At 45.7% G+C, this 10,036-nt stretch overlaps 1 protein-coding gene across 1 annotated transcript in view; it reads right to left on the reverse strand.

Moving 5' to 3' along the window:
* RALGAPA2 (Ral GTPase activating protein catalytic subunit alpha 2) overlaps nucleotides 1-10,036 on the reverse strand; it is a 284,753-nt gene that overhangs the window by 90,645 nt on the left and 184,072 nt on the right. The window contains exons 35-36 of the mRNA XM_007454538.1: nucleotides 9,817-9,972; nucleotides 4,144-4,302 (exon numbers count right to left, since the gene is read on the reverse strand). Of these exons, the coding sequence (XP_007454600.1) occupies nucleotides 4,144-4,302; nucleotides 9,817-9,972 (315 nt within the window). The remainder of the gene's footprint in view (nucleotides 1-4,143; nucleotides 4,303-9,816; nucleotides 9,973-10,036) is intronic.

The following is a 10,036-nucleotide window of genomic DNA, read 5'->3' on the forward strand; positions in this document are numbered from 1 at the left end:
ACACACACACACACACACACACACACACACACACACACACACACACCAGCTGCTGAGCCTGCAAGGGAGCCAGAAACTACAACGGCAGCTTCAGGGCAACTTAGGGAAAGGATGAGAATCTAGGAACACGAGGACCCAAGGAGGGCCCATCCTCTTTAAAGGGTGCTTAGAATCCCCGGAAGGACTGTAGACACCCTGGTCCCCAACCTGAATGTTACACCTGAGGAAGTTAAGGTCCAAAGACATTAAGAGACTTGCCCAAGACACCCCCCACTGTGGCAGCACAGGAACTGGAACTTTGGGGTCCCCAGCTCCTATCCCATTACTCTCTCCTGCCTGTGCTTCTTAGAAAGGACTGAATCATTACCTGTTTTCCTCCCAGGCCCATAACTACCATGGCCAAGTAAGGAGAGTCTAGAGGATGTTAACATGTTTTTCATTTACAAAATGGACACTGGTTGGGATGCCAAAGAGGACGCTTTCCCACAGCTTCCTCTTGTCTTAACTGCTCCTGGTCAAGGCTTCTTCTGCTCATCTACCCTTTGGTCAGATAGTCACCAGCCAGTCACTCATGTGCCTGGAGAGAAACATGACAAAAATGCTAAAACGTACCTTCAAATTCATACAAGCCAATGTGCTGAGTACCCATACTGTTTCCAATGACTGGAGGAAGGAAAGTAACGCGGGTACCTCCTGCAGTTTGGAGGCTTTATGAATCACTTTTCTGCAGGACAAACTGGGCGCTTTAACAAACCCTGTAAATCACTCACGTTCTGCCCCATGTGTACGTCTTCTCTGACTACTGACTTAGTAATACAAGTAGGAAAATCCACAAGTCTGACAACGGCACATTTCTTTTCCGTGACCAAAGGCTACAGTATCCACATTTATGGAGACAGACTTATCTTGAAAGTAACCTAACAATGATATTACATTGCTCAGCACACTGATTTATTTTAAATGTATCTTTTAAAAAGTTCAATGAAAAGCTCAAGAAGGGAGCAGACCCTCTCAGATGCCTGCCTGACACGAGCACAGCCGTGGTCCTTCGACATACCGTTTTGCAAAGGCTGTATTATGAAGAGGAGGCGGATTCTGCCAGGCACATAATTTGTATATTTAAGGGAGGTGTATGGATGAAAAAGCGAAATATGTTAAATTTCAAAGGCCTTGGAAGCAGTGCTGTCTGTGAGCTTGTATTACAAACAGCCTCACATTATTACACAGGCTATTAATGAGGCCCAGTGAATGAAAGTACAATTTGAATATGCATGACTCTATCCAGTGAGCAGGACTTTTGTGTACTGATGAGGTTTGTTTTTTTTTTTTTTCCCCTCCTAAAGAAGGATTAAAATTATTCTTAGAGAAGTATGGCTACCCAGAGGCTGGTAAAGTGTACTCAGACCACAAAGTCACACTACGTTCAGATAAAAGATACAGGTCCTCCACAGACAGCTCTGATGCTACCTATCATTTTGGAAACTCGTGCACAGCCTGCCCTCCCGAGAAGGAGTTTCCTCAACCTCAAGCAGCTGCGTCATGACAATTTCTAAGCAAAAATACTGATTTTGGTGGCGATCCCTAGAAGTAGACAAGGTTAAATAAACCTTTCAAGTACAAAGCCTTCCCTTCCGTGGTAAGGCGCTCTGGTTAAAATACTGGGGAATGGGTAAATTATTGCACCAAATGGCTGAGAATTAATCTCTGCTGACTAGCTGTAATCTAACGAGGCGTCTGTGTCCCCGGGAGCCCGCGGCGCGTCCCTGGCGGTATGTGCAGTGTGTCGAGTCTGCGTGGCACCCTTTGTCCCCGCTCCCAGGCGGCCTTTCCCCTCATTGTTCATAATATCCTCATGCATCTGGGACGCGTGGAATGCATTCATACTAACAGACTTACCATTGTTTTCTCTCTGAAGCTTTGTTGAGCAAAGGCTGCATCGTGGTTACTGATAATTATATTGCTTAATTAATCAAGACAAAAAAAATTTGCAAATCATTGCCTGGTTGCCAAGCAGGGAGATAAAAAATGACAACAATACAAGCTGAAGCAATATAACAAAAGTAACAGCTATCTGATCAGAAATTCTTATATAATGAAGCTATTAATGCTAAATCGGTTAATGTTAACATTGCTCCAGGTGTCTCTACTTAGATGCGAACAAAAAGGCTAACATTATGGATATAAAAGGCCAAATGTTGCCATGGATTCTGTAACCTGATAGAGAGGACAGCCTTTTCATTTGATTAGGGAATGCAATTTAAATACCAGGGACCGAAGCCAAACAAACAGACTTTCCCTCCACAAGCCTCTCGCATTCACCCTGGGGTCAGTGGTTGGTGAACAAAAGGTCAGCCACACTTGCCCTGGAAATGTCTGGATTAATTTTATTACATTGTAATGGTTTGTCCTTTAAATGTGGGGATAACACTAAATTTCCAGTTGGCCATTATTCTCTTCTTCCCTTTAGGCTTTCTGAATTGAAATATTAAGAAAACGATTTGCTCGATTCATCTTGTCAGAATTTATGGCCAAATTTATAAAACTTACACATTTTTTAAAGAAACTTGTTTTCATGCATTATAATACCTTTTCAAAAATCACTCTGACACTATGAAGTGAACTCAAATGTCTTTTATGTTCTTAATTTACTATAAAAATAAAAGTGACATTTTTAGGACATTAAATGACATTTTAGAGGGCCGTGTTGAAAATGAACTAATAAAGCCAGTTAATCCATACTAAATATTAAAGAAACACATTCTCCAGTTTTGAAAGCTACAGGATACTAAATTTATTGGTTGTCTAATATTAAAATTTTCAGTTTAATTTTTAAAATTAATGTCCTTCATGGACACATGCAAATGTTATTAGCACTAAGAGCCATTTTCTTATACAAACGTGAACACTTCGCACGCACAGGGATTTGAACCAAAGATAACACAAATATTTAACACGAAGAACTTTGGCATCTTTGCCCCCTGAATAGAAAAGAGGGTTCCCTTTATGTCAGGCTTCTCACCAGCCAGAGTAGGGGCTCTTCTGAGTTCAGGAGTTGACTAGCACTGTCATTATTTATTCTATTTTCATGGTAGTGACAATAACAAAAAATAACAATAGCAATAATAATAATTATTATTATCATTAACACTTAAGTAGCTTTTCCTCTGGACCAGGCACTGTTTGAAGCACCTTCCATTTCTTAGCTCGTTTAATCCTCAGAACGAACACTTTAGATTAGGTTATAAATCCCAGGAAATCTTTACCTACTATTTTTAAAGCTTAAAAATAGCGAGTATTTAGAACAGTAACTTTTAGCTCCTGCAGGAGGGCAATTTGGAATGGAAATGAAGGTTGTATTTAATATCAAGCTGAAACACACAAAGTCATTTTCTTGAGAAGGAGAGACTTAATACACTAAATGTCTAATTAAAAAACTAAAAAAAAAAAAAAAACCCAAAAAACTCACCTTGTATTAGTCGTTGCAAATAAAATCAAGTCACTGTATCAAGCCCTGTTAAACCACCACTAAAGGCAGGGCAAAGACAGAAACGGAAGCCAATCCAGGTCCCGGCACTCAGGCCCTGGATGGTTCCGGCTGTTCCCATGATCGATGCCAATGGACCGGGCTGAACTGACGGGTGGCAAGGTACATCCATTGTTAGAAGCCCCGACATGGGCCGAGCCATGGAGGCCCAGCTCTTTAGGACTTTTCCATGATCCTTCAGGACTGACCCCCGTTAGCAGCGGCAGAGGCAAGGCTGGATCCCGTACCCACAGCTACCCACAAAATGCTAGATGTGACAAGGGGCTCATTCAACTCTTATTGTTATTAATCAACATGCCCCAAGTTCTAAATGACAATTTCTTTAAATTATAAAATCTTAAAAATTAAAAACATTTAAAAAACCATATGTGTCTTTACATTATAATTTTCAGAGTCTCAGTAATAAAATACAGAATTCTGTGCTCCTGGTGAAAGATTCTTTGAAAATCCCAATTCATATTTAATTCCTATTTAGCATGTGTAATTCACATACGTGTAAAGTGGCCCCTTTAGCATACTGGTATCACTGTTTTTCAGTAACAGTGAATCATATGGCAAACGCCTGTACGAGCCAGAAGAATAACGTGGTGAAAACATACCTCGGGTTTCTTCGTTATCGTGATAAAGAACATGTGATTCTTCATGGGGTAGATGATGATTGAAACGTCTCCGAAGGCGGTGGGGATGATCCCCCTGCGGTAGTCCCGGGAGTGTTCAGACCAGATGATGTGGACCTCGTCATTCCCCAAGTGACGGAGCTGCAATGGCAAATTGGCTCCTTATTAATCAGAGCGATAACAGCACTTTAGGAGGGGTCGTGGCTTACAAATTGCATTATTATACACAGAGGCAAAAATAATTCACCACCAAAAAAGGCTACAGCACCGATGCCTTCTGTGGGGATTTTAAAAAAGCACAGGTACACGAAAAAAACACAGCTCGCCCTTCTATGAAACACATTGGAACCGAGAGAGAGGCATGTAAGCATCGCAGGTACAAGACATTTTCCAGGATTTGTTAAAAATTTAATTTTACTCCTGCAGCAAAGCCTTATGCAGTATGTGGCTGAGCATGTTTCTACACAGCGGATGGTGTGAGACTTTTATTCCATATTACAGTACAGCTTCATGAGGCTCTGAATTCAATGGTTATTAAGAAAAACAGAAGATGAGTGTAAGAGAACAGAAGCCATTATAATACAATCCTTACCAAATGCATAAAAACTAGACTTATGACAAACCTTTAAGGAAAAGTATGTATAACACTACCTTTGTGTAAGAAACTAATGTGTTACTTAAATTTCATAAGAGACTAATACCAAGCACTAGTACCTAGCATTTGAAGAGTGCCTTACTGTAGAGAAAGTCTGTTCACACATACATTTTGTTCAGTCTTTCCACTAACTCTCTGAGGTAGGCCACGTTATCTTTATGTTGTCTGATAAGGAGGGGAGGGGGCTCAGGAAGGCAGGGCACACCCCTGCCACGGCGTAGGAGGCAGGGTGGCCTGGAAGCTGGCTGGGGCTTCTGACCCACCTGGCCTCCACTGCCCATGGCCATCTAAGCTGTAGCCAGGGCAACTGCGCTGTCACAGCTCAATTCCCCTAGCCCTCTTGTGTATCACTTTATACACAAGAGGTCACGTGGTCCAAAAAAAAGTCTGAGACTCCTGGCCTCTCTGAGGAGGGCTTCCCACGCCTCCAAGGAAGGGAACCTGTGAGCATCCCTCAGGGCCCAGCTGGGTCCAATGCAAGAACACCCTCGACAAAGCTCCTGCACAGTGACTGCGCGTCCCAAGCTGGAGAAAGCGCAGGTGAGGTCATCTGGGCAGGCCTGGCATTGTGACTCAACGCGATTATAAAGGTTAAAATGCTGGCTGAAATTGAAGTCCTAAACCCACAGAGGCTGACTGGTGAAGGCCCTTGGACGCCTCCTAAGGATGTGAGGTCCCGGCCCTGCACACACTGCAGAAGGAGGCCATCTACCACCATGACAAAGTGTGTCTTGCTTCCTAGCTTATTTAACAGGTGAACCCTAAAAGTGCCTAAATTCGGAGGCACTTTAGTACAGCAGAGATGTTATGTCAAAGCTAATGCTTTGGTTTTGTCTTAAAGTATAAAAAAGGATGCTCTGAAGTACAATGTATTTAAAACACTTTAATATAAATACAATTTCTTTATAGACTCTCTGACCACAAAGGGAAAACCTGAGATCACCCCAATAGGTCTCCTTTCTGTTTACAAGGTCACAAAGGAGGCTGGTTTGCTGCAATGCCTGCTTCTCCCTCCCTCTGTCACACCTCTGGGGATCACTGTACCTCTGCACCTACGGTGAGGTGCGACTCAGGTGGTTCCTAGGTGAGGCGCTCTATTCAGCTGAGTCTGAACCTGGGCTCTGCGACACATGCCACTGCGGGCGTTGAGCATGAGGCACGACTGTGCAGAAAAATTCAACGGCGTCTACAACTTTCTAAATGCAAAATCACCCAGCACATGTGTTTTTCCTTCCCCTCCTCTCTTACATATAAACACTAAAAGGGTAGCAGGCAAAAGGTGTACCAACCCGTTACATAAATAGTTAAAAAAGAAGAGCCCGGATTTTCACAGTAACACTAGGCATCTATCTCTCTCTTTCTCTATTTCCATTTTTCTTTCTTTTTCCTTTTTAATAAAGCATGCAAGTAGTTCACAACGCACTCCTGAAATTCAATCCTTTTGGAGTCAAACACGTGGTAGCAGCTCACCAGCAGCACAATAAAGGCATGTTTTTGAGGGAAATAGGAGTAGTTTCAGATGGAAACTTTGGGAGGAATTTAGAGCAGCAGAAGGGGACTGTGAGAGCCGGGGCCGCCCTGGGGTGCAAACCCACTCTCGTCGTCCCGCAGAGAGAGCCAACCTTCTGGGTAGTTTTGTGCCCCCTGATGCAGGGCTGGCATGAACTTCTGAATGGGACCAACACACCTACGGAACAGCCTTCCTGTGTGGCTGTCCCGCCACAGGCCAGCACCCCAGAACCTGGGACAGCTCCCCGGCCAGACGTATAAGTTGCAAGGCATTAGCTCTGAGGTGATACGGTGACTATTGAAATGTTGCAGTTACCCTCCCTTTTCTAAATTAGGTAACTCGATTACATAACCCAATGAAGTCTCTCCTAATTCTGTTTGCAACTATATCCTCAGGACTGGGGCAAAGGAGGACGTTATCACAGGAATGGGCCCACCCTCCCAGTGTGGCGATTCTGTAGGTGGTGATAACACGAGATTCATCATCTGAAAGCTGCTTTCAGGGTCACGTGCCTCAGACCTCCGCACGCGTCAGTTTAATTAGGCAACGCACAGAACTAAGAGCTGAGGCCACGGGACCGGTCCGTTGAGCAAAGAGCAAGGACACACCCTCTTCTGCCCACGACAAGAACACAGGCAGGTAAAACAAGTAAGGTCAACCCGGCCAAACTGTCAACCACGTCAGAACACACGGAAATACTCTGGAAGCTTCCAAGTGTCACTCGATTTAAAGGGGGTTTCATTACGGAGATGTTTTGTGAGTTTTGGAGAATTCTGACGACAGGCTCTCCAGTGAGAAACCCGTGCACACAAGTCACGTTGACCAGAGTCGTGTGTCATCTGGACGGAGCCGTCCTTCACGCCAGCTACCACTTCAAACGCACAAGAGGCTTGGAACGAGTGCCCAGGGCTTAAGCCTTAAGAAATCAGCTCGTGTGCTGCCACTTCTCATCCTGACAGAGTTTTGCAGTCCCTCTGCCCGGGCCTTTCTGCCCGCCGCTGCCAGGCGGCGCGCACTGTGACACTGGCCCTGGGACACACCTAATGGGCTGACCTCCTTTCCCGACTAATTGCATTACGGCGCCAGCTGGCTCCAGAAGGAGTCGTCTGTGTGATTGAAGAATTCCTGCTCCTCAGTGGGCCCGGCTGCTACTTTTAACTAAGTAACAGGCAGGCCTGACATCCCCATTGTTCAGCTGACAGTGTGCCCATCCTAAAATCTAAGTTTTATTTGTAAATTAACCAAGAAACTTCCTGCCAGAACAGTGCTGCCTGCAGTCTGATAATGTGGGCCTTTCATCCCATCCACTCGCACTGTATCACTGCCAATTTGTTTTTTATGTGGCTGGGCAGCCTGAGGCTATAAAAGCCTTGTAAGACATAAGTGCAATTATAGTCCTGGAGTCAAATGAATTGGACAAATCCAATAGCACAGCTCTGTCCCCACTCTGCAAACCCCTACAGCAGTTAGATTAGCTGTGAAAAATCTAATCTAGCTGGAGCTAACAAATTTCTGCAGTGAAGGATCAAAAGTTCAGTATGGGGTTGCAACCAGATTGCAGGGTTGAAAAAGTGCCCCCATGATGGGGGCAGGGGAGAGCATGCATCACTTGAGAATTTTGCAGCTCATTTTTAAGCTGTTAGGGGCAATTCAGTCAGAATAAGTCAAGGAACTGTGGGGCTGCTTTTCCTGTGACTGATTTTTAGTTGAGCTGTGAGACATCCTGACAGAGAGAGTTTGTCACTAATGATGCTAAATCTTGGAGCTGCAAAAGGTATCAGCTGCATTTTGATTATTACAGTAGGGAACCTTACAACCCGGCCAAGCCCCAAGAAAGTATTCATAACATGGTGTTTTATCAAGAAAACACTGTCTTTTCTCAAAAAAAAAAAAAAAGACAATCCTACTTAGGAAATAATTTTTAAAATGTTTAAAATATAAAGCTGTCTTTTAACAAAATAGTTTTCAGTCATATGAAAATCATAGAATATGGTGACACATTTGCAGAGTAGCAGCGATTTACAAGGTACGGCTAATAAAAAGGAGGTGTGAGTCTTGTCTAGGGTCTTGGTAATTGGAGGTCGCATCCCTGCGGGCAGGGTCCCCTTCACTAAGAACACCGCCGCCACCAAAACCTAAGACGTGGAGGCAGCTCCCCAGGCCCTCGGGAGCCAGCACGTGGCCACCGAGTGAAAGCCTGTCGTGCTCTGTCCATCCTATACCCTTGGTCACTGTGACAGGGATCTGCTCATGCTATGACCCAACTTCTCAGATCCCACTAGCTCTGCTGCCCACCGTGTACATGGTCCAGACGTCCATGGCTGCAGTGATGAAAGAGCAAAACCACGGAGGAGAGAAATGAGGCAGGTGCAGTGAGGCCCTCTGGCCAGTATCAATCACCTGCCTAACAGGCCAGGAGGAAAGAGTCCATCAGACCGGTCAGCAACAACGGGGGCTGCCGGGTAGGGATGCTACCAGCACCATGCTCAGCCATTTCACAGGCATTTTTCACCTACTGCCCAGCAACCCTGGGACATGGGCTGTGTTTTTAATCTCATTTAATAGATCGGAAAACTGAGGCACGGGCTGGTGAAGTGCCTGGAGACACACTTGAACCCTGGCTACAGCCACCATGCTAGACCCCCCTCCCCCGCCCCCCTGCCACCGCCTATCAGGCATGGGAATGGCCTGCTTTCCACCCACCAGTTACTGCCCTAGGTTCCTGGCATCCTTGCAGGAAGAGAGTGGGTGTGAGGCAGGGATTCTGGGCTCTGCCCCCCACCAGCAGGCGAGGCCCACATGTTCTCATCTGCAAACAGAGGTGTGGGTCAGATTCCTAGGCTTTCTCCCCAGCGTAAAAAGTCCTCTTCTCTTAGGATGTCCCTCACTTCCTCCAAGTCACCTGAGGTGGACATCCTGCAGGTTAGAAAGCATAGGGGGAACCCTGCAGAGCTTTCTCAGAGGTGGAGGTTTCCTTTGAACTCTGGAGAACAAGAGGTGGGGGCCCGAGAGGAGGGCAGCCAAGCAGCAGCGCACCTGCGCTTGCCATTTTGACAGTCGTTTGCTAAGCTGACCCCCGGCAGCCCTGGTTGGGGGGCGCCTGCTTTCTCTGACCCCATCAGTACAGGGTCCTTACGTCAGACGACCTTGGCCAACCCAAGAGGTTGACAGCATCATTTTCTCTCAGTTAATAGTCATGTGAGAGAAGATCCAAAGTTAACAACATTTAAGACCCTTCCTTTTCCTAAATCTTAATCTCAGGATTTAAGACTTAAACGACTGATTGCTTTTCATGCATTTCTTTATCGAGTTTGTGCCAAGCTGGATATTTCAGACTCATGACAAGTGTAGCTTGAGGAGAGCGACCCCAAGGTCGCATCCAAAGGAAACTTGTCTCCGTGTACATCAGGCCATGGCCTTCCTTCTGTCCCAGGTGTGCCTCACCTACAAACCAGGGCCGCCAAGCATGGTCCCCAAGGAGGCCCTTTACCTTTTTGGTGAGCGAATCATCTGAGTCTGATGGCATCCGAGTTGAAACGTGGAAAATCACTTCCACGGTCGAGGTAGCGTAGTAGGGGGCAGTCTGGCCCGTGCTGCCGTTGCGTTGAAGTCCGCCCATGAACCCGCAGTGGGTTGAGAGGTCCACCTGACAGCCACGAGGGAAAGGAGTGGAGGTCAAACGGGAGCCGTTCTTATTCACTTAGCAGGAA

The sequence above is a fragment of the Lipotes vexillifer genome, unplaced genomic scaffold (assembly GCF_000442215.2).
Source record: "Lipotes vexillifer unplaced genomic scaffold, Lipotes_vexillifer_v1.1 scaffold365, whole genome shotgun sequence".
In the NCBI taxonomy this organism is placed as follows: Eukaryota; Metazoa; Chordata; class Mammalia; order Artiodactyla; family Lipotidae; genus Lipotes; species Lipotes vexillifer.